This window comes from Phyllobates terribilis, unplaced genomic scaffold (genome assembly GCF_046119375.1).
Source record: "Phyllobates terribilis strain yellow unplaced genomic scaffold, ASM4611937v1 Scaffold_4__5_contigs__length_816908805, whole genome shotgun sequence".
Lineage (NCBI taxonomy): Eukaryota > Metazoa > Chordata > Amphibia > Anura > Dendrobatidae > Phyllobates > Phyllobates terribilis.
This window is the reverse complement of record NW_027362764.1, coordinates 796882902-796905402: the sequence shown is the minus strand read 5'-3', so window position 1 is coordinate 796905402 and position 22501 is coordinate 796882902. Positions and strand designations below refer to the sequence as shown.

General features: G+C 45.1%; 1 protein-coding gene across 1 annotated transcript in view; it reads left to right on the top strand.

Moving 5' to 3' along the window:
• LOC141266089 (cytochrome P450 2C20-like) overlaps positions 1-22501 on the top strand; it is a 355023-nt gene that overhangs the window by 209901 nt on the left and 122621 nt on the right. Inside the window, exons 3-5 of the mRNA XM_073679997.1 lie at positions 2916-3078; positions 3520-3660; positions 12573-12733. Of these exons, the coding sequence (XP_073536098.1) occupies positions 2916-3078; positions 3520-3660; positions 12573-12733 (465 nt within the window). The remainder of the gene's footprint in view (positions 1-2915; positions 3079-3519; positions 3661-12572; positions 12734-22501) is intronic.

The window sequence follows — 22501 nt, the reverse complement described above, 5'->3', positions numbered from 1 at the left end:
GAATGAGGGTCTACATTATGGTCAGAACCTTCTGCGTCTGGTCCTGGATCAGACTCATAAAGATTCTGGGCATCAGTGCAGATCATTTCCTCGTCTGGATTCACAGAAGCGCTGGAGTCGACCTCTGATTCCCAGGCTATAGTATGAGTAAACAGCTCTGCAGACTCAATCATCTGTTCTACCTCATACTCAGACGGGCAGCTGGAGATTTGGGAGCTGTGAGGAAGCAAGTGCGATTGGGGTGACACCTTTGAGGACTGGAGTATTTGTGATGTTGAAGTTGATGTGGAGGAGAGCCCACTTAAAGGAGCACTTGATATCCGTTGAAGCACCTGCTGTTTTTGTGCCTCATCTGGAATTTGTAGCGATTGGCGTGGCCGTAAGAAAGGGATCTTATCAAATTGTCCGCTAAAAGAAGTAGACATTTTAGTTTGGCTGGAAGATGGTCTTTCTTCTGCAGATGTTACTGTTGCTTTAACACCTACCCCACGGACACAACCTTTTTTCCCCTTCCCAACACGCCTATTCCCCTTTCCACCAGCAGCAGGCCTTTTTCCACTCATTTTGGTGGTTAACTAATTCACAACTCTGGAGTTGTTTGCACAAAAAAACAATGGATGGGAACCAAGCAGAGCTGAGTGGCCAAACTGTGGTATTAGGCCAAAACTATTGGCTGGGTTAGATGCAGAAAAAAATTATATTCAATTTGCAACCTGATGGAGGTCAGTATAGATGGACTAATAGAACAAGTCCCACACACAGCTAGAAGCCCAATATTTTTTCAGAGGTAGAGGCAGAAAAAAAATATATTCAGTTTGCAACCTGATGGAGGACAGTTTAGATGGACTAATAGAGAAAGTCCCACACACTGCTAGAAGGCCAAATAGTTTTTCAAAGGTAGATGCAGATAAAAATTATTTTGAATTTGCAACCTGATGGAGGTCAGTATAGATGGACTAATAGAGAAAGTCCCACACACAGCTAGAAGCCCAAATATTTTTTCAGAGGTAGATGCAGAAAAAAATTATATTCAGTTTGCAACCTGATAGAGGTCAGTATAGATGGATTAATAGAACGATGCTATGCCCAAAAGATTTTTCTTCACTAGGTGCAGTAAAAAAATTGGTATTCTATACACAGGTGGTATATCTTGCAACACAGATAGGCTACTCCACTGACTAACACACTCTGCAATAGGCCAAAAAGGATTAGCTTTGCTAGATTCAGCCAAATGCTGTGAAAAAAACTTGCACAGCACTGTCACAGACCTGCCTGGCAAAAACTGATAGGAACTGATGTAACCTAGTCCTGAAAAGGACTCCAATTACAATTAGTCTTTACTCCCACAATCTATCTATTTAAGAGCACAGACCTGCCTGATAAAAGTCATAGGAAATGCTGTAACCTAGTCCTTAAAAGGACTGCAATCACAACTATTCCCTACTCCCAAGCTATCTGTAGATTTGTGCGAAAATTGGCTTGAAATTAACAAGGTATAGCGCACACAGCAACAGCGGTGCCGTCTAACACGCAGCTGCAGCAGTGAGAAAATGGTGGCGACGGGGAAAATGGCTGGGTCTTATAGGGCAAGGACATGTGACATACACTGCCAATGACACATGCCCTTGCTTGTGTGAAAAAAAGCACTTCGCTACGTGTGTGCGCTGCTGATAGGCTGACAGATTGCACCTCCCCACTGCAAATGCGGGAAAGAGAAAAAAAAATGGAGATCTTCATTGTTCCTGCAGAGATCCATCCCCTGCCCCTCCCCCCGCCCCGCTGTACACTCAAACTGCGTATTAACATTAATTTTCATCATTACTGAGAAAAAATCCAGTTATGATTTTGGTGCACGAACAGTTATCGAACATAACCTCGAACAGCCGAATTTTTCTCAAATCGTTCGTGTTCGCCGAACGGCTCGAACACCGCCCAAAACAGCTCGAATTTGAGATTGGCGAACAGTTCGAGTAGAACAACGCTCATCTCTAGTGCTTAACTCAGGTTTTTGAGCACACTGCTATTATTTTGAACACTTCTGTACCCCCTCGTTCTATTTGCATCACAAGCGCAAATGTTTCTGCGTTCTATCACCATCTACAATAACTGACTCCTCCTGCTGGATAAACTGAGGCTTTGATGTGCTCTGTTACACTGAGGGAGGGCATAATTACGTATAATCGCCTGTATCAGCCATCTCACCGGTAAGACTTCCAGCATAACTCACACAATCGGCACATCGATTGTCTGTAACGAGCAACACTTTAGACGCCATCTGTCACCCTAAGAAGCAGAGTATTTTCACACACATAGCTTTTCTTTCTGCATTCAGCTCTTTACACGCATGTACAGCAGTATATAACATAAATTAACATATCTACAGCAGGACCGGAAGATCTTCACGTGTAACCCATCAGCGCATCATTCGCAATTTATTGGGACATTTTACCAAAATTCTAGAACAAAGCAAACTTGCTCACTCTCCATAAGGCTGTTTTGATCCTCAGCATCGAGAAATGTCCCCTCCTTGGCTCAAATTTTTAAGATCATAAATTGAAGATTTCTTCTTGTTTCAAATTAAAACTTCTACCATTTTTATTTCAAAGGTTTTAAAACGCAGGTGGAATTTAGTGAAAATTCCATCATCATTCTGCGCGTTTCGGACATCACTCGTTAGTCATGGTACGATGCTTTAATTTTTACTAAATTGTACCTGGATTGTGAAGCAGTTGAAATAAAATTGGTGAAAGAATTGTAATCCAATTTGTCTGGAAATTTTAATTTCTACCATCTTTACATTGTAAAGAGACTGTGTGAACGGTAAGTTCTCCTGATAATTTACTGAGATCCATCTTAGAGAAAGAGGAATGTATGACAGCTTCATGTTAATTCATCAAATGTGTTTCCTCCATCAGCTCAGCCAAAAATATGGCTCCATGTTCACCATCTGGAAAATGTCAGAACCTGTGATCGTCCTGTGCGGCTATGAGACGGTGAAAGATGCCCTGATAAATCACGCCGAGCAGTTCAGCGCGCGCCCCATCATCCCAGTGTTGTACCTCTCCACCAAGGGATATGGTGAGACTAAAGCATCATGTAGGATCTCTGTCAGTGTCTTCGTGAATTCTCTCAGAAATCAATTTAGAGTCATATAGAATATACTAAGCAGGTCGGAGGGGAGGAGGGAGATGAAGCTGCAGTTACTATCTCTGGGAAACAGGGCAAAGATAAGTTCACATGAACAGTAATTATCCCCGCTCTCCACATCAGATTGTTCTCTGTATACCAGTAATTTTCAAACTGTGAGGTTCCACCAAAATTCTTTGTGAGTGGATGCATGACTCCTAAATAGGATACACCAAGTTGCTAACACCAGGGGCATTGTGGCAGATGTTGGGGCACTGTAGCTGACTGTATATCTTTAAGAATTGTAAGGGTTATTATTGGAATGAGGTGAGGTGCTAGAAAACTCTTGTTCTGTATGCAGCCCGTAATGTCTCCATGTCCTTTTCTCCTTAGGTATTAATGGACCACGGTGGCGATCAATCCGTCGCTTCACCATGACATCTCTCAGAAATTTTGGAATGGGGAAGAAGACCATGGAGATGAGAGTATTGGCAGAGTCCAAATACCTGGTGCAGGCTGTGTCAGAGACCGGAGGTGGGTGGGCTCCAAATATTCCAAAATCTAATGTTATCTGTGACGCTCAATGCCCTCCCTGGGAGATGGGGGATACTCGGAGCCGGGTCAGATGTTGGGGGAAGCAGTTGTGGCCTGGACCCGTGCCGTGCCCAGGGCCGTCACATAAAAGTAATGGGCTTACAGGGTTGAGTGGTTACTATCGACTACGCCACCTGTGGTACCTGGTGAAGGCCACCAGCGCTGCTGCAGTCCGCTGAGGCAGGGTGTTGTGGCAGCCAAAGTTGATACTACTCCCCACAGGTGGAGCAGGGCCTCAGGGCAGAGACGAGGATGGAGGGAGTCGTAGTGAAGGAGGTGTGGTGCTGTGCAGTGCGGTGTAGTGCAGAAATAAAGAGTCCAGAGGCCATAGGGGTCGACTTGCAGAGTTTTTACTCACGGTGGAACGTGAAGATGCAAGACTTCTCCCTGCTCCTCACGGAGTTCTGCGGCCACCAGGAACGGGGGTCCGACAACCTCCGATTAATTCCATTGCTTAAATTAGGACCCCCCACCAGAGTGTTCCTTGACTTCAGACTGAGTCCACTCCTGTCTGTGTGTATGTAAATAGGCCGGGTCTCCCTCTGGACTACGCTCAGAATAAGGGTACGGGTGGCGACTCCGCTCCTTCCGTTACCCGGTGGGATCCTCTGGGCCTGCCGGGCTTCCCTGACTAGGACGTAGAGTAGCAAAGTCAGGTGTCAGGGGCCGGTACCCCTCTTGCAGCCAGAATCCCTCTGACTAGGCCAGAAAGCGAGGACAGGTGGCGTATACCGCTCCATCTGCATCCCCCTGGGATCCTTTTGCGATGGAGCTACACTCCTCAGCTCCAGGCCTTCTTGGGTTTGGACCTTGACCGGGTTGAGACATCAGTTAACTCCAACCCGCCCCTCGACTCAAGGCCAGAGTACGAGGACCGTGTCTCCATCCACTGCAGGTTCACCCAGAAGCCACGTTCAGGGAGGAAGATCACAATCAAAAGACCATGAGCCCAAGATGGCTGTTTATTAAATATGAAATATTAAGTGTAAACTAAATGTGCGTCCTCCACCCTTACCCTCTACATGGTTCCCCCTATCTTTTGGTTCGCCAGTCTCCCATTTTCCCGGGAGGTGCAGCACACTAGTGCCAATTAGCCCACTCTGGTGGGAGAAGTGTGGTGTTGGATGTGAAGGTGGGGTCCTGACCATTGCACCGTTCTTACCTCAAAGGAGGGATACCACACCCCATTGAAGAGGTGCAGCATCCCTGTGGCGGTCGAACCCTCAGGGGCACCACATATCCAACAGGAGATGTCAAAGATCACAAACTGGGAGATCGCTCAGATCCACCCTCTGTTATCTTTTTGTCACGAACAGCCCTCTGCTGCCCCCTATTGTCAGGTCAAGTACGCAATTGACCGACAATTAACAGAGGAGGCTGCGGCTGTTTCCACAAAAGCCGGTTATTTGGAAACTAACAGTGATCATATGGTGTATACACCTGCGATTTTAATGCATGTAATATATACACCTCGGTACGGTCACTGCTAACTCCACAATAACCCAAGAACTACTCAAAGCCAACACCAGTCTTTTTTATACAGGCTGACTGGATGCCTGATTTCCAGTGGCATATGGCTGCGGGGTGCGGTACACAAAACAAAAGGAACCGAACTGTTAAGTTTTATATTTAATCCAGAATGATAGGCAGTGTTTATAAAAAATATACAAAATATTTAACAAATGGGACAAAACAATACAGCATATACAATTACATAAAATAAACAGGATTAACAAAAGAAACTTCCTACGCTGATCACAGAGATGATTCCACTTAAGTAGAACACTTAGATTAGAGACGTCCAGTGAACGGGATCATGTATACACAGATCTGTATCTTGCAATAGGAACACAGATCATAATTTACCTTGACCTTTTATCAGCACCTAAGTTACACCCACACATCTCCCCTTGATCACATCACGTGGGCTGGGTTGTGGGATATTCTCAGCCCTTCAGGATTTTATGAAATTCACAACTTATGAGATATCTTTGCCTCTGAAGATCACAGGCGTTTGATATCGCCATCATTTTTTTATTGGGATTTTACCTGTCCATAGATAGGAAACAAGACATGACTGGTGTCAGCGATCTGACCACTATTGATTTGGGGCTTATAGGCAGGTGTTATATATGCATATTCTTCCCCTATTACTCCTGAAGTTGAAAATGTACAGTACAGACCAAAAGTTTGGATACACATTCTCATTTAAAGATTTTTCTGCATTTTCATGACTATGAAAATTGTACAATCACACTGAAGGCATCAAAACTATGAATTACCACATGTGGAATTATATACTTAACAAAAAAGTGTGAAACAACTGAAAATATGTCTTATATGGAGTAGATTTACTCCGCTGGGGAGAATTTCCTGGAGAAGAATCCACACAGATGATTTCTTGTAGTATTAGAATTCTAAGAGAGAACTGCTCCTACACCAATAGTAGAGGTATCCACCTCAAGGAAGAACTGACTGTTCACATCAAAATGGTGCAGAACAGGAGCAGCATAGAAACAGTACTTGAGTTCCTGAAAGGCTCGAATAGAGAATTAAGTCCAGTTCTTGGAATTAGCGCCCTTCTGGGTTAGGGTCATTTGTGAGGTAACCACTTGAAAATAGTTTTTCATAAACTGGCGGTAATAATTAGCGAAGCCAAGAAATCTTTGGAGAGCCTTGAGAGCAACTGGCTGTGGCCAATCAGATATGGCAGACACTTTCTTCACGAAGACCACCAGAAAAGATAAAGTGGTCGAGGAATGGTAATTCTTGTCACTCAAACAGACATTTCTCCAACTTGGCATTGAGATGATTTGGCCGTAGTCTTAGAACAGAGCTGACATGCCGGCGATGAGAGTCCAAGTCACTGGAATAGATTAATATGTTGTCCAGATAGCCTGAGACATATTCATACAGGACATCACAAAAGATTTGTTTCACAATATGCTGGAACACAGCCAGTGCTTTGCACAATCCAAAAGTCATCACTAGATATTCATACTGACCATCGCGGGTGTTGAATGCTGTCTTAAATTCTCGCTATAAGAGCCACGTAGGTGTAACTTAATGAAGACTGTAGAATCTTTAATCCTGTTGAATTCAGAGATGAGGGGAAATGGATGCAGTTTTTTCAGAGTTATTTTATTCATGTCAAAATAGAAAAATGAAGGATGGCTCTCTGAGAGTTTGCAAAGACTAAGAGGAAACGTGCACCAGATGGGAAAATAGATTTTTGGATAAACCCCCTTCTCCAAGTTTTCATTAATATAGGCTACATTGCTTCAGTGTCTGGGAGAGATAGAGGATAAACTCTTCCTCTGGGTGGTTCTATGCCAGGAATAAGTGGAATGGCACAGTCAAATAGCCGATGAGGCGGTAGTGTCTCGGCCCTCTGATAGGAGATGATATCAGAGAAGTCCTGATAGGGCGCAAGTATATTGGAGACAACAGATGCTGAACAGAGTTTCACAAGAAAGGGTTAAGGCAAAGTTTTGAGGCGACTATGGAAACAAGATGAACTCCACTGAGTGATCTGGTCAGTTGAGTATGAAGCCATAGGCACGGAAGTCCTAAAAGTACCGTTCCATCAGCGAGTAGCACACCTGTGACAGCACAGCACTTCTTCTTAAGTATCCAGAGAGCCAGGAGAAATATGCCCTTATCTTGTTAACTTTTGAATTTGTGATCTTCTTTGGTTGATCAACACAGACTATTGTTTGAATAATCCTGAATGTTGATCACATCTTATATCAGCTACTACAATGTATTGTCTGCTAGTTTTGAAAGACAGCGACTCAGGGTCTTTGAACCATGGATATTTTCTAGATATGTTATATACCATTGTAGGGTGTTTGCCAATCAACATTGGAGGATGAGCTGTGGATACTCTAGCCCTGCAGATTAATATCATCATCCTTTATTCTTTACCCGTGGATGTGTGGTTGAAAGAACTATTTAAGGGAGACTTTAACAAAGAGAAAGCCAAGAGAAACTCTTCAGAAAAGCAACCAGAACACAGGGCTCCATCAAGGGGAATACAGATCTGCTTCATTAAATATCACTAGACTCTTATGAAGAAATCCAGGTTGGGACAATCAGGTCATCCGGCCACATATCTCACTGCTCTTTTCCCGATGGACCAGCAGAAAAGTGAGACTTTGTAACTTGCAACATATTGTGTATTTGCTGGGACAGTTCTGTATGTTATTGTCTGTTTGGTGGTTCAATAAATATTGCCACACTGTTTTACCCTCTCTCTGTGTTGTCTGAGTAGTATTACGCCCACAGGAGACCCCCGATTTGCTGAGTTACCATCTCTGTGCGAAAATTGACACAACCCCCTGGGATCACAGAGCCATTAGCGAAAATTAGCTTTAGAGGGATAAAAGAAATCTTCAACCATTTTGCCAAAGAAAAGTCCATGAAATTCTCTTTTGAGACAACAAATGCTTGTCGGTGAACACAAAGGAGCCAAAGGAAAAGGACATAGGAACTAGCAATTGTCTTCTCTTTCGCCTAATGGCTGGAATTTCCCTGTTTGGCTTTTAGTTTAGAACAGTCTGTGCGAGAGTGATCCCGTTCACCTCAATATAAACAGAGTCCTTGTGAGAGTCGACGGAATGTTATGGCCTGTGACAACCTCTTCCAACCGATTTGCATAGGCCTGGTGTGACCAATCTGAGAGGCAATTTAGAAAAAACCCTTGGGGAAGAGACACGAGAGTCCAGAATTTTCTCCCAAGAATGTTCTTTGAAATTTAAGTCCATATGAGTCGCAAGAGCAATTAAGTCATCAAGCAAAGATGGCAAATCTTTAATCGCAAGTTTATCTTTCAAACGGCTCAACAGGACTCACAGAAGACAGCCAGGAGTGAGTCATTGTTCCAGGCCAATTTAGCCTACAGGGTATAGAACTGGATAGTATAATGTCTCACAGAACTAGTGTCTTGTCTTAGCCACAGGATAGAATCAGCTGCTGAGTGAATGTGGCCGGTTTCATCAAATACTTGGCAGAAAGCAGACAGAAAAGAAGGTAGAGAATGCAGCATGGGATCATCTCATTCCCAAAATAATGCAGCCCAATCCAAAGCATCACTAGACAAAAATGAAAAAAATATATGTCACTTTACAATGGTACAAAAAAATGCTTGGGGCATAATTCAATCATGCACTGATTGACAAATCCCCAACAGAATTTAGGATCGCCATTAAATCGTACAGGTGTGGGTAAATGCAGAGCCATTTCCCAAGCTAGATGTTGTTGAGTAGGGTGTGGCAGGTGTTGAGAGGCTGGTGAAAAGACTGCAGGAGATTGAGGCGGTTCGTCCATACAGTCTGTAAGGTCTCACACAGCCTGGACAGGTTCACAATGGCTAAGGGCCAGTTGCACCACAAGCCCAGGCAATTCATCCTCATCCCATGGCAACGGTGTTGTTCCCGCTGTCACTTTGAGATCCATAGTCTTGCTATTCTGTTAGACTCACCAGGTGAGTTGGATCCTCCAAGCCCAAGGTCTGGGTGGGCACACAGACTACGGGCGACAGTGCAGTAGAAAGGAGGAGCACATGGGACATGGACAGCCTAGGGACAGGAGACCACAGGCAGGTAGGCGAACTGCTGGCAGAGGACATCAGAAATCCTCAGGCAGTCGAAGTGCAGGAGACCGCAGGGAGGCGGAGGATGTCAGGAAATTGCAGGCAGCCAGGTTGAGTGCAGGAAAGCTGAGTAGAAAGCCAAGGTCCAGAAACACAGAAGTCTTAATGCAATACCAAGACAGAAGGGTGTGTCTCAGCGAGCCTTATATAGACCAGAGCTGATGCTCTCATGGGATCACGCTGGGCCATCTGCAAAGCCCAACGTGATCCAGCGGACCGGGGGGAGGGAAAAAAGGCATGGATCTGGGACAGATGCGTAACACAGCTCCCCATACCCCTTTGCTCACAGACTGCTTCCCATTCCCCCTTCTCTTACAGAATTCTCCCTATGCTTCCACTGTTACAGACTGCTCTCCGTGCCCCCTCCCTCATAGCCTATTCTCCATCCTCTCTCTCTCACAGACTGCTCTCCATGTCCCCTCGCTCACAGGCTGCTCTCCATGCCCCACTCACTTACATACTGCTCCATGCCCCCTCTTATAGACTGCTCCACATTCCCCCCTCGTCTAAAGACCTCTCTCCATCCCCTCTCTCTCACAGACTGCTCTCTATGTTCCCTCACTCACAGACTGCTCTCCATGACCCACTCACTCACTTACTGTTCCATGCTCCCTCTTACAGACTGCTCCCCAATCCCCTCTCTCTTACACACTGGTCTCCATGCCGCCTCACTCACAAATAGCTCCTAATCCAATCTATTGTAGAGGGGAGTACCCAGGGCCATTACCATCATGCTGTGTGCTGACACTATATTCTCTTCACCCAATGCCCCCTCTACTATTAAGGACTGAGACCGGAGTGTGTGCTGCAATGGAGCATTTGCTGTACTCACTGTTGCACCATTCATGGATCCGATACCGACTTCAAGCAACACAGGAGATCGTAGATCCAGGTTAACAGACTCACTTTTACTGTGCAATTCTTCCATACACGGCTGCAGTATACAGATCAAGACAAGTTCTTTGGTTAGTGAAGTACCCTTGGTTATGTTTCTTTCCAGTGATCGTTCTCTTCCTACCCTGAGACCTAACATCATCCACTTCTTCTGTGACCCAGCTGAGAATCTCCCCTCTTGGGATATAGAGGCCTCGCCTTGAGCACCTCTGACAGGCTGTGAGCCTAGGACTGTGCCGGCGTCCAGATTCTGTCTCAAATGTGTCCTCATTTTTTTAGATGACTTGTAGTAGTAAGACACTTCTTCACTACTGCAACTGCTAATGGAGTTTGCTTTTCTGTCTGTTCAGTCTTCCTCCACACTCTGTCTTTCTCTCTCTCTGGATATGGAACAGAACCTACACCGGTCCTGCGCAATCAGGTCCTGAACCCAGGAATGAAGTGGCCTGACACAGGCCTCCCCCAATGGCAGGCGTACAATGCCTACTGCTCCTCACTACTCACTGTCCCCCACACTACTGTCTGCAACCCAGAATTAGTTTTCTATAAAACAACTCTATACCTCTCCCAGTTGATGATGTAAACCTCTGTCTTAACTCTCTAGTTTCTGTCTAAGCAGTGTAGTGTAACTAAATCTCTTACCTATTGTATGGTTCCCCTCTGGGCAGACCTCCCACATCCCAGGGACGGCCTTAGGCAAAGCCTATTGAGAACCGACATACAATAACGGCCATAGGGATTTCACAGCAAACACTTTATCAAATAAATAACCTTATAAACATTCATAACAATTATCAAACAACTAAGCAACCCTTTCTTGACTTGACCTCTTCATCACCCACCAGCCCCTACACTTTTACCCACTGCTCACCATTCTCCCCTTTCTGCCAGGCTTCCCCCATTTTCACTCCCAATCTAGTCCCAATGGCCCTTTATCTCTTTCAGGTTATTCCCAATACTTTCTCTTTCACTCTGCTCCCCCTCCACACACACTGCTCTCCACAGCTCCCTCTCACAAACTCCTTTACTAGTTCTTACTTTATTAAACCACTTTTTGTAACTCCATGGTTTCGGACGCAGGAATCTTAACCCTGCATCAGGTGCAATAGGCCTGATAGGCACAGTGCACACATTTTTGTTCATCCCCCTCTCCAAGGTGGCAGGGGATCCTGTCCTGCCAAGTACCTTCCTATTTTTAGGTGCTGCTTGAAACCTCCTCACTCAGTTTTACCACCATCCTTGCAGGTGTGACCTCTGTGGCCTCTCAGGCTCATTGTGCCTGAAGGTTATTACTTTTGAAGGTTCGTATTTTCTGGGTTTTTTTCATTGCAATTGTTTATTTTGCTTGTTTTATGAATGAATAATGCAAAGTTTGTGGAAATTTCGTAGAAATAGGGTTTTCTTACAAATAAGAGAGTTTTCTTAGAAATGGCCTCTCAGGCACATTGCTACCGAACATGTAATAATAATCTCTGAAATGATATGATAATATGATCTACCAACCTTGCTTTTCTTTCTGCCAACCTTGTGTTTCTTCTGCTGAACTTTTAACGTATGAATCTGAGTGCATAAGACTCCATTAGCATCTAAGTTCCTTACAATTAAGCTTTTTTCCTAATTTTAATGTTTAGTAACAATTAAGTCCTGAAAACTGGAGGCTATTTGGCTGTACTTGTGAAATTTGGGTAGTTTTTGTTGTTTTATTACGTTTATGGTTATTAAATGTTTTTTTTTGCCTTTTGATTTTGTGTTGTCTCTTTTAATACATCCCTAATGAAGGTTACCGATTACTTTTAGAGCCCAGAAATTGAGATAATTAGATATTATAGACGGTTTTCTAACCTGTGCCTGTCAGGCGCACTGCGCTTGAACTCAGGAGTGTCAGAGATGCATCTGATCCAGGGTTAACATTGAAAGATCGGCTTCCTGTTTTCTTCCTAGAGGTGAATGCAGCAGATGTGCAGCCACTGTATGCGGCACCTATATTTTCCCTTTAAGTAAATCACAGACAATGCAGCAGTACGAAAACAAATTAACTTTTTTAAAACTGTGACACAGTCCCATGATGGTTGGAAAATGAATTCTTAGCTTCATCAGAGTCTGGCTGCACCTAACGTGACTCTTGGATTTTGGCAGTTCTTCAGTACCCCTGTGGGAATCTCATTATCAACTCCCTTCCATTATCTGCCCTGCTTAGACTTTATTATGCCATGTTGGACCAGCCTCTTAGTATGAAGAATCAAAAGAAGGAGAAAAGTAGGATAAGTGGAGGTCACTTCATGGTGTTCTTGCTTTCTCTCCACAGGAAAGCCCTTCAACCCAGTAATGTTCATGGGCAGCGCTGTGGGAAACATCATCAGTTCTGTGCTATTCGGGGAGCACTTTGAGTACCGGGACGAGAAGCTGCAAGAACTTCTTTTATCTACGTCCAGACATATTAAAGGGTTCTCCTCTCTACTAAACACGGTGATCTATGATTATATTATGGGGCCATATTCTTCAGAGCTTCAAGCCATTCCATAGTTTTATGATACAATCACATTGTAAGATGTTATTACTCTTTGCCATGTATGTCAGATTTTGATTTGTCATTAGAAATGAGTGGATCAATCCGCAAATGGACTTTCTTAAATTTGCAGGTCCATGCAAAATTGAACACTTTGCAATTCGATTCACGAGGAAAAAAAAAAAAAAAGCCATGCACAATTTCACACATTGCTGAAGAGTCAGAAAGCGGGATTATTATGTCAGAGGAAGCCAGGCGGTATTACCCATATCCCCATAATACCATGCAGCAATTATATCACATTGTCTAGCACAGCCAATTGGGGGAACTAATACTGGGATTATAAAAGATGAGGGCCTGCCAAGAAGTACGATTTTAAGATTTTAACATCCTAAGGTCATAGTGCACAGATCATTCCACATGAGTATAGAAAAGGCCTTATTTGGTTGTGGTTTATTACTACAGTACTGAAACACATTGAAGATGGGAGTGGTAGTCTCAGTCTGTATAAAATAATCCAAAGATTCAAATGATAGTGATGTGCTGGACCTGCATAGTCAGTGTGATTTATAGAGAGGAGCTGTAGTTGCTGAGTTAGTATGATATATATATTGGGTAGCTGCAATAGCCTAGTAAGTGTGATATATAGGGAGTTGCTAGACCTGCATAGTCAGTGGTCATTGTGATATATATAGAAAGGTTCTGTAGCTACATAGTCAATGTGATATATAGGAAGTTTCAGACCTGCATAGTCAGTGTAATATATGGGGAAGTTCTAGACCTGCATACTCATTGTGATTATATAGGGAGGTTCTGGATCTGCATAGTCAAAGTGACAGTGAATTACCAAGTTAAAGAAGAAAGTAAAGGTAGCACTCACCAGTGTATCAGAACATATCCTTTTTTTTCTGCCAACAATACATGCTGGCAATCGGCATGGAACGGAGACCCCGGAGGGTGTGCGGGGGAGAGAGACTGAGGATGATGGTCGATTTGCTGCCTTCCGGCGCTTCAACGGTACAGGTTGGATCTGGTGAGGTCCCTAGTTACACCCCTCCAGGCACTCCTCGGTCCGTGGCCAAGTGAGACCACAATCCACGCTCACGCCAAACAGTCCAGACTTGAGCGTTACTTATTTTATCCATACACTTCACCAGAATGCCACTGTTCATTGTCTCCAGTTACCATTCATTTTACCCTAGTCAAACAGTTTACGATCACTTGGACATTACGTCTGTGTTTGCTTTAAAGAGCTCAAAATGGGTTCAATGTCTTACAACTAGTGAAGAGTGAATATGTTCGAAATCCGATCTCCAAACTTAAGTTTGACACGAATGTGACACATTCGGATTCGTGATCGTAAAGACAAGCATTTTTACATCAAATCTGTGAAAATTGGAGCCGTTCGGCAAATAAGTGGGGGGCAACTACAGCATTTTTAACAGTTTTGCTAGCATAATGCTTGTGTATGATGAGCAGGGGGACATGTTAGATGAGTGAGGGGGCTGGGGAGAGCTCAGAACAGCTCAGATAAGTGGCGCACTTGTAATTTTTATTTTCCCTGTAACTTTAAGTGAGGAAAGCGTAGCTAGCCAATCACAGCACACTGTTCAGACACAAGGGCTTCTGCCATTGGCTGCTGAAATCACATGTCCTCTCTATATAAAGAGCAGCCATGTTCCCTCAGCGACATTTTATCCATATCACTGCTGGAGATAGACGCTGCTCAGTGTGCTGTGTCCTGTGTAATGAGAGATATTAGCTACATAGATGGGCGATTCTGTGAAAGTCAGATAGTGTAGATAAGTCCTGTGCTGTGTACCTGTTCAATTGACCTTGCAGCACATTTTTTTTTTTTTTTTGTGTGCAATTAAGGACATTCAGACAGAAAGAGCAGAGCCCATGCCATAGAACCGTGCTGTGCACCGGTTGTATTGTGCTGTATGCACGAGTATACCTTCAATCTATTTTTTCACTTGCCAATGTGATAAAGCAAGTAAGCAAGCCTTTGTGGGCCACTTTTTGGTTTTGTGCGGTTGAAACTCAGCTATCTGCAGAGCTTGTCAGTGCAGAGCACAAAAAACTTTTTTTTTCATTTGCTGATGTGATAGTGCAAGCTGTTTTAGCCCAGATAGTCATTTTTTTGGTGGCTGAACTTCAGCTGTATGCACAGTAAAACAAATAGATTTTTCTGTTGCCAGGTAGAGGACACATAAGATTTTTTGTGTCACAAACTGTAACATACCTGGCGGTGTCCTTGCATGGTGGTCCATCTCCCACTGTGCAAGAGCGCGCACTTGATCTCCAGTCCAGAATGTCTCTCTGGCTTCCCTCCTTGCTGTCTGTTTGTCTGTTTTGGCTGCATAGGGCGACGCCCGCTGAACTTCCTGTTTCTTGTACCTGCTGCGGACACGCCCCTGTTGCACCTTCAGCCTATTGCTGTCCATCTTTGGGTATTTATACCACCTTCTTCCTCAAGATGGCGCCTGAGCATAGTGTTTCATTCAGTGTGTGCTTGCACTCTGAAGGTGCCAGGTCCCGTTCTGTGTTCTCTTGTCTGCCTATCCTGGAGGCTGTATTTCCAGGCCTGTCTGAACACGCTCCTAGCCTGTTCCTCCTGCCTTCTAGGGGCCGATTACCTAGACCCGTTCCTGTATCTTGTCTGACCTGTCTGAACACGCTCCTAGCCTGTTCCTCCCGCCTTCTAGGGGCCGATTACCTAGACCCGCTCCTGTATCTTGTCTGTCCTGTCTGAACACGCTCCTTGCCTGTTCGTCCTGCCTCTTTGGGGGCCGTATTCCCAGACCCGTTCCTGTATTCCGCTGCAGTGTCGGTCTCCTCTGTACACTCAGTTCCAGTCTGAACTCTCTCCTATCCTTTACCTGTTTTGCCTCTATGTCCGTTCCCTTCCTTTTTTTTGCAGAGTCTGAACTCGTACCTAACTCCTGCTTGTTGTCTCTGTACTCCCGTTTGTGAGTTTGTGGTCCACTTGCTACTTCACTGCAAATACCCTGTGGGTATCTGGCTCTGCCTTTCCCTTCCTGTCTGTTCCGTGTGAACAGAGCCCTGTCCGTCCTGCTCTGACTCCTTGCTCACTGCTCCGGCAGCCTTGCTCCGCTCTGACCCTTTTGCTCACTGCTCCGGCAGCCTTGCTCCGCTCTGACCCTTTTGTTCACTGCTCCGGCAGTCCTGTCCTGCCCTGCTTCTGCCCACTGCTCCGGCAGTCCTGTCCTGCCCTGCTTCTGCCCCCTGCTCCGGCAGTCCTGTCCTGCCCTGCTTCTGCCCGCTGCTCCGGCAGTCCTGTCCTGCCCTGCTTCTGCCCGCTGCTCCGGCAGTCCTGTCCTGCCCTGCTTCTGCCCGCTGCTCCGGCAGTCCAGTCCTGCCCTGCTTCTGCCCGCTGCTCCGGCAGTCCTGTCCTGCCCTGCTTCTGCCCGCTGCTCCGGCAGTCCTGTCCTGCCCTGCTTCTGCCCGCTGCTCCGGCAGTCCTGTCCTGCTTCTGCCCACTGCTCCGGCAGTCATGTCCTGCCCTGCTTGTGCTCGCTGCTCCTGCAGCCCCGTCCTGCTCTGTTCTTGCCCACCGCTTTGGGCGTTCCCTCTCTGCTGTGGTTGTCTACCGCATCTGCGGTTCTGTGACGCAGTCTGTACTGGGTCTTAACCTTTCTGTGCTCCAGCCCGTCCTTTCGGCCAGTACCTCCCTGCCTGCATACTCGCCTGTATCCACCCATCTGCATACCTGCCGTGTTTGCTTACATCCACCAGTCTGTGCCAGCCTAACCTGCCTGTTCCAGTAATCCCAGTGTGGGTCAACCCCCGTGTCCGGAGTTTGACCTGGAGTAGCACCTGGTCCCTCTGCCCGGTTTCTCCCTGGTGCACTGGTGTCGTATGCCGTCGTGCCACCTTGGTCGGATCGGCCAGATACTTAGTCACGCCCCTCCAGGCACTCTCCGGTCCATGGTCCAGTGGAACCACAACACCCGCACATGCCAGTCAGTCCGGGCGTGTGCATAACACAAACAAGATACACTCTGCTAAAAGCCACCTACTATTTTAGTGGTGGTGAAGTTCAGCTGTTTTCAGAGTAAAAAATAGATTTTTTGTCTTGCTAGGCGTAGTCCACAAAATATTTTTTTCTGTCACAAACGTGTTACACTCTGCTATAAGCCACCTATTCCTTTAGTGGCGGTGAAATTCAGCTGTATGCAGAGCTCATGCACAGTAAAAAAATCTATTTTTTGCTGTGACTAACGTGATACAGCAGGCTAGATCTTGAATCAGTTTGGAGAATGTTATACAGGCCTCATCCACGCTAAAAAAATACTTTCCTCTGTTACTAGTGTGATACAGCAGGGGACATCTCAGTTTTAAATTGTTCGTAGCGTATCTCCTATGTTATACAGGGCTCATCCACACTAAAAAAATACTTTCTTCTGTTACTAATGTGATACAGCAGGGGACATCTCAGTTTGAAATTGTTTGTAGCATATCTCCTATGTTATACAGGGCTCATCCACACTAAAAAAAATACTTTCTTCTGTTACTAATGTGATACAGCAGGGGACATCTCAGTTTGAAATTGTTTGTAGCATATCTCCTATGTTATACAGGGCTCATCCACACTAAAAAAATACTTTCTTCTGTTACTAGCATCATACACTAGGGGATATCTCAAAGTACCAAGGGAGGGTGGTTCACTACGATCTTGACACGTAGGGTGTGGGAAAGACTTAGTGCAACACAGAGGGAAGAGGGAAAGGAAGCCCAGACACTAGGGAAAGGGGAGACCTCCTAGTCTGGTCTAGTGTCACCCTGTCTCAACTACCATCCCTATATTGGCTCTTCACCAATCGCCACACGTGTGCCTCGCCCTGATTTTCCCTGGCATATGACTAAGGCTAGGGAAGGGAGGAAATGAGCACTAGGCGATCTCCACTAAACTCTATAGACAGCAAGGGTAGACAAACCGTGGGGGATTGCTTAGGTTTTGACGACCCCAGCCAAATGTGCACATGGCCTCAAGCTCCAGAGAGGATGAAGTACTGCTCTAGCTAAAGCCTCAGAAGTAGTAATGAATATCACCGGCACTTCCCTCTCAGACACACCAGGCATTCATACAATCAGGCCAGGGAGCTAATTAGCCAGAGGTAGGTAGCTGCTGGGTCCTAGAGACAGCAAGCCTGTAAAAAGATGTCTGTAATGCCAAACGTAGAGATCTCCTGCAACCAACTGCAGGGCGACTGTCTGTCACCTCTGACACACCCATGACAGATCTAGGGGGGTCGGTGATACCCAAAAAACTGCTAGTGAAGGTGTTAGTGAAGGAAAAAAACAAATGTTAGAGGAAGAGGTGATGCTCGAGCAACAGTCAGAACATGAAGAGGATAATCATCCCCTCTCTGTTCGTGTTTGGTGGGAGGGGACAGAGGAAACAAGCATCAGAATTACCCAGCAACCAATACAGCATGGGCTGGAACCTCATGAAAGAGGCCGACATATGAATGCGTTCTTGCTGCACTGCAGCATGATCACTGTATAGTTATGATTCAAAGTAGTGCTGACTACTGAGTTGCCACTCTGTTAAAGCCACGTTATAAGAGTAAAATTTGCCAGATGCTTCCCACCCTAGAAAGGGACCCACAGATACCGGAGTATCGAAGCACGCTTTTACACATCCTTAAAATAGGTTTTCCCCAAGACAGCAGTGAGGCACACAGAGTTTATTGCAGCTCTACACTTTCAACCTCTGGCACGTAAATTCGTCAGCACTAGTGTTTAGCGAGTATATTCTGTTAACCCTTTCGGCGAGTATGCTCGGGCCGAGCTCCGAGTATTTACAGCTGCTCGGTGATATGTTTGAATCGTTCCCGTGTGCATGATTTGCGAATGTTTGACAGTTTTATTACATGTGAGGAATGTCTATTTCTTACACATTCCTCAACTGTAATAAAGCTGTCAAACAGTTGCAAATCATGCACACGGGAGCGATTCAAACCTATCACCGAGCAACTGTAAATACTCGGAGCTTAGCCCGAGCATACTCGGAACAGAACATACTCGCTCAACACTAGTCAGCACCAAAATATTAGCAGCAGAAGAGTGTAAGTGGCAGAAGCAATTTCTGTGAGTCCTTTCACACATTTTTTAGACCAGCTCGTGCACCTGCAGAACAGAGTACAAGTCTGACACGTGGTGAATGACTGGAGAGGATGGTGCACTCCTGATTGAGTCTCCATCTGCTGGGTTGGCTGTAGTGGAAGAGGTTTTGTTCCTAATTCTTCAATCTCTACTGTAGTGAAATTGATACCACTTTCTTAGTGTCTGCCACTAATTTTGGGAATTTTGTAGAGAATCCTGATTGGGTCTCCATCTGTTGCGTTGGCTGTAGTGGGAGAGTTGTCAGTCCCCATTATGCTACTTCTATTGTAGTGAAATTGATGCCACCTTGTTGGTGTTAGGCCCTAATTCAGGGAAATGTGAACACTCCTGGTAAGGTCTCTATCTCCTGGGTTGGCTGTAGTTGAAGATGTTTTGGTCTCCATCCATTAGCATAGTTATACTCTAGTGAAATTAATTATTTAGTGCAGATAATGTTCTCCACAAAGGGGTACACAAAAATGATAATCTCAAAATTTTTTTCAATAAACAACCATCAGCCGCCCCATCAAACGCATCTGCTGCTTCCTCCTCCTCCTCTGTTACCGTGCCAAGTAATGTCACACAGGTCTCCGACAGCAGAACGTACGGTTGTATACCTGCTCCAGTCAAGCTGAGTGAGAGCCTGTCAGCTGTAACAGAAGCTGACCTGCCTACTGTGTTTGTTCCTCTGAGCACACCACATGTTTCTCAATCCACTGTAACATCTCCACCTGCACCTCACTGACGGTCTAGCAGTTTGTCCGTTTCACCATACTCCACCCTCTTTTAGCCCTGCAGCCAGCCCTCAGTCCTGCTGTTGTGGTCACGTAAAAGATTGTTTACTCCTACTTGACAAAGCTAAGAGGTTGAACTCCACCATCTCCAATCTTTTGGCCACAGAAATGGTGGTCTTAGGCCCTCATTTTTTTAAATGTGAACAGTCCTGATTGTGTCTCCATCTATTGAGCTGCTTGTACTGGATGAGGTGTCGGTTCTAATTACATTATTTCTACGGTAGTGAAATTGATGCCACCTTGGTGGTGTCTGACACTAATTTTTGGAAATATGGAGAGTCATGATTGGGTCTCCATCTATTGGGTTTGGTTGTAGTGGAAGAGGTTTTGGTCTCCATTAAACTGCGTGTACTCTGAAAATGATGCCACTTTTGTGGTGTTAGGCCCTAATTTAAGGAAATGTAAACACTTCTGACTGAATATCCACAAAAATTAATGCCACTTTGCTGGTGTCTGTCACTAATTCTTGGAAATGTGGAGAATCCTGATTGGGTCTCCATCTATTGCGTTGGCTGTAGTGAAAGAGTGCCAAGCCAAGTTGGCTGTAGTGAAAGAGGCTTTGGTTCCTAATTCTACAATTTCTACTGTAGTGCTGGGTTGGCTGTAGAGGAAGAGTTGTCGGTCACTAGTTCTACTCTAGTGAAATTATTTTTTTGGTGCAGATATTTTTGTCACAGGGGTACACAAGATATAAGCGAAATTGGTTTTCTTAGTACCGTCGTATATAAAGCAGATTACATTTCATCTTTTAATTCTTTGGTGCTGATACTGTTCTCCATACAGGGGTACATATTAGTAATGAGAGATCACTAAATGTGCACAGCTTAGTGGTTAAGCGGTTTCTCAAAACCTACCCAGATCTGCCTGAGCTGCTTGTGAAAGTACAATGCGTGTTTACCCATTTCAGTAAGTCAACTATAGCTTCCGCCACCCTGGCAGTGCTTTAGAAGTGTTTGCAGCTTCCAGCTCACCCACTGTTGTGCGATGTCACCACATGTTGGAAATCAACGTTGCAGATGTTGGGAAGGATTTGTGAGCAGCAGAGGGCATTTTTTGAGTACCTACTTCAACACGCCCATTGGCATTCAGATCAGGCTCCACATATAAGAGCTGATGAGTGGGCATGACTGTCTGATATCTGTGCGGTCCTCCAAAACTTTGAAGACTCCATCAAGATGATGAGCTGCAATGACACCATAATTAGCATCACCATCCCATTTCTCTGTCTACTGAAACGCTCGGTGCTCGCAGTTAAAGAGGAGGCATTGCAGGCAGAGCAAAGAACTATACAGCCCAGCCTCATCTCATCACAATGCGGATTGGGTGATAATGAGGAGGATGAGGAGGAGAACATGGACAGTCATGCTCTAGGTGAAGACAGGGAACTATTGGCTGTCTTTGAAGTCTTGATACCCCTCTTTCAGTCTTTGTGAAAGCTGTATGACTTTCACTTAATGACATTCAGTACCCTAAACCATGGCTTTGCTTATGCAAGTTATTTCTCAAAACACAATCGAGATCAAGCCATTGTCCAACACTGTAGTGATTCAATTCAAGGCTGTAAGTTGCAGTGATGAGCGAGCATGCTCGCTACTGCTCGATGCTCGCCCTAGCATCTCAGTGCTCGAGATGCTCGGTGCTCGCTGAGTATTTCTGGGGTTGCTCGGCGGGAGCTCGGGTCTCCTCACTGCATGTTTGGCACTCTAAGTGCATGGACATTACAAGTATAGGAGACCCGCTCATTTCTAATGGGTACTTTTTTTATGAGGCCCTCTAAGTCTCTTCAAAGGGGCATTGAAGTGCCTCCAAATTTTTGGCAGCCCTTGCATTCACTGTATAGGCCAACACTATGGGAGACTCTCTCCTTTCTAATGAGAATTCGTCGTTGACGTGGCACTGCTCTGTGGGTCTTTAAATTCTTAGTGGGGTTTTTCCTAAATATGGTCAGCCGTTGGACTCACTGCATACCCTATAACTGTATAGCAGACCCTCTCCTTTCCAATGGGAACATGTCGTACTTGTTACTGTGGCCCTGCTCCATGTGTCTTTTAATTCTTAGTGGGGTTTTTCCTAAATATGGTCAGCCGTTGGACTCACTGCATACCCTATAACTGTATAGCAGACCCTCTCCTTTCAAATGGGAACATGTCGTACTTGTTACTGTGGCCCTGCTCCATGTGTCTTTAAATTCTTAGTGGGGTTTTTCCTAAATATGGTCAGCCGTTGGACTCACTGCATACCCTACAACTGTATAGCAGACTCTCTCCTTTCTAATGGGAATTTGTTGTTACTGTGGCCCTGCTTTATGTGTCTTTAAATTCTTAGTGGGGTTTTTCCTAAATTTTGCAGCCGTTGGACTCACTGAATATCCTACAGCTGTATAACAGACCCTCTCCTTTCTAATGGGAACATGTTGTACTTATTACTGTGGCCCTGCTCTATGTGTCATTAAATTATTAGTGTTTTTTTTTCTAAATTTGGTTAGCCGTTGGACTCACTGCATACCCTATATCTGTATTGCATAGCCTCTCCTTTCTATTGGGAACATGTCGTACTTGTTACTGTGGCCCTGCTCTGTGTGTTTTTAAATTCTTAGTGGGGTTTTTCCTAAATTTAGTCAGCCGTTGGACTCACTGCATACCCTATAATTGTACAGCAGGCTCTCTCCTTTCTAATGGGAACATGTTGTAATCGTTACTGTGGCCCTGCTCTATGTGTCTTTAAATTGTTAATGGGGTTTTTAGAAAATTTTGGCAGCCCTTGCAATCACCGCATGGGCATTACCACTATAGGCGACCCGCT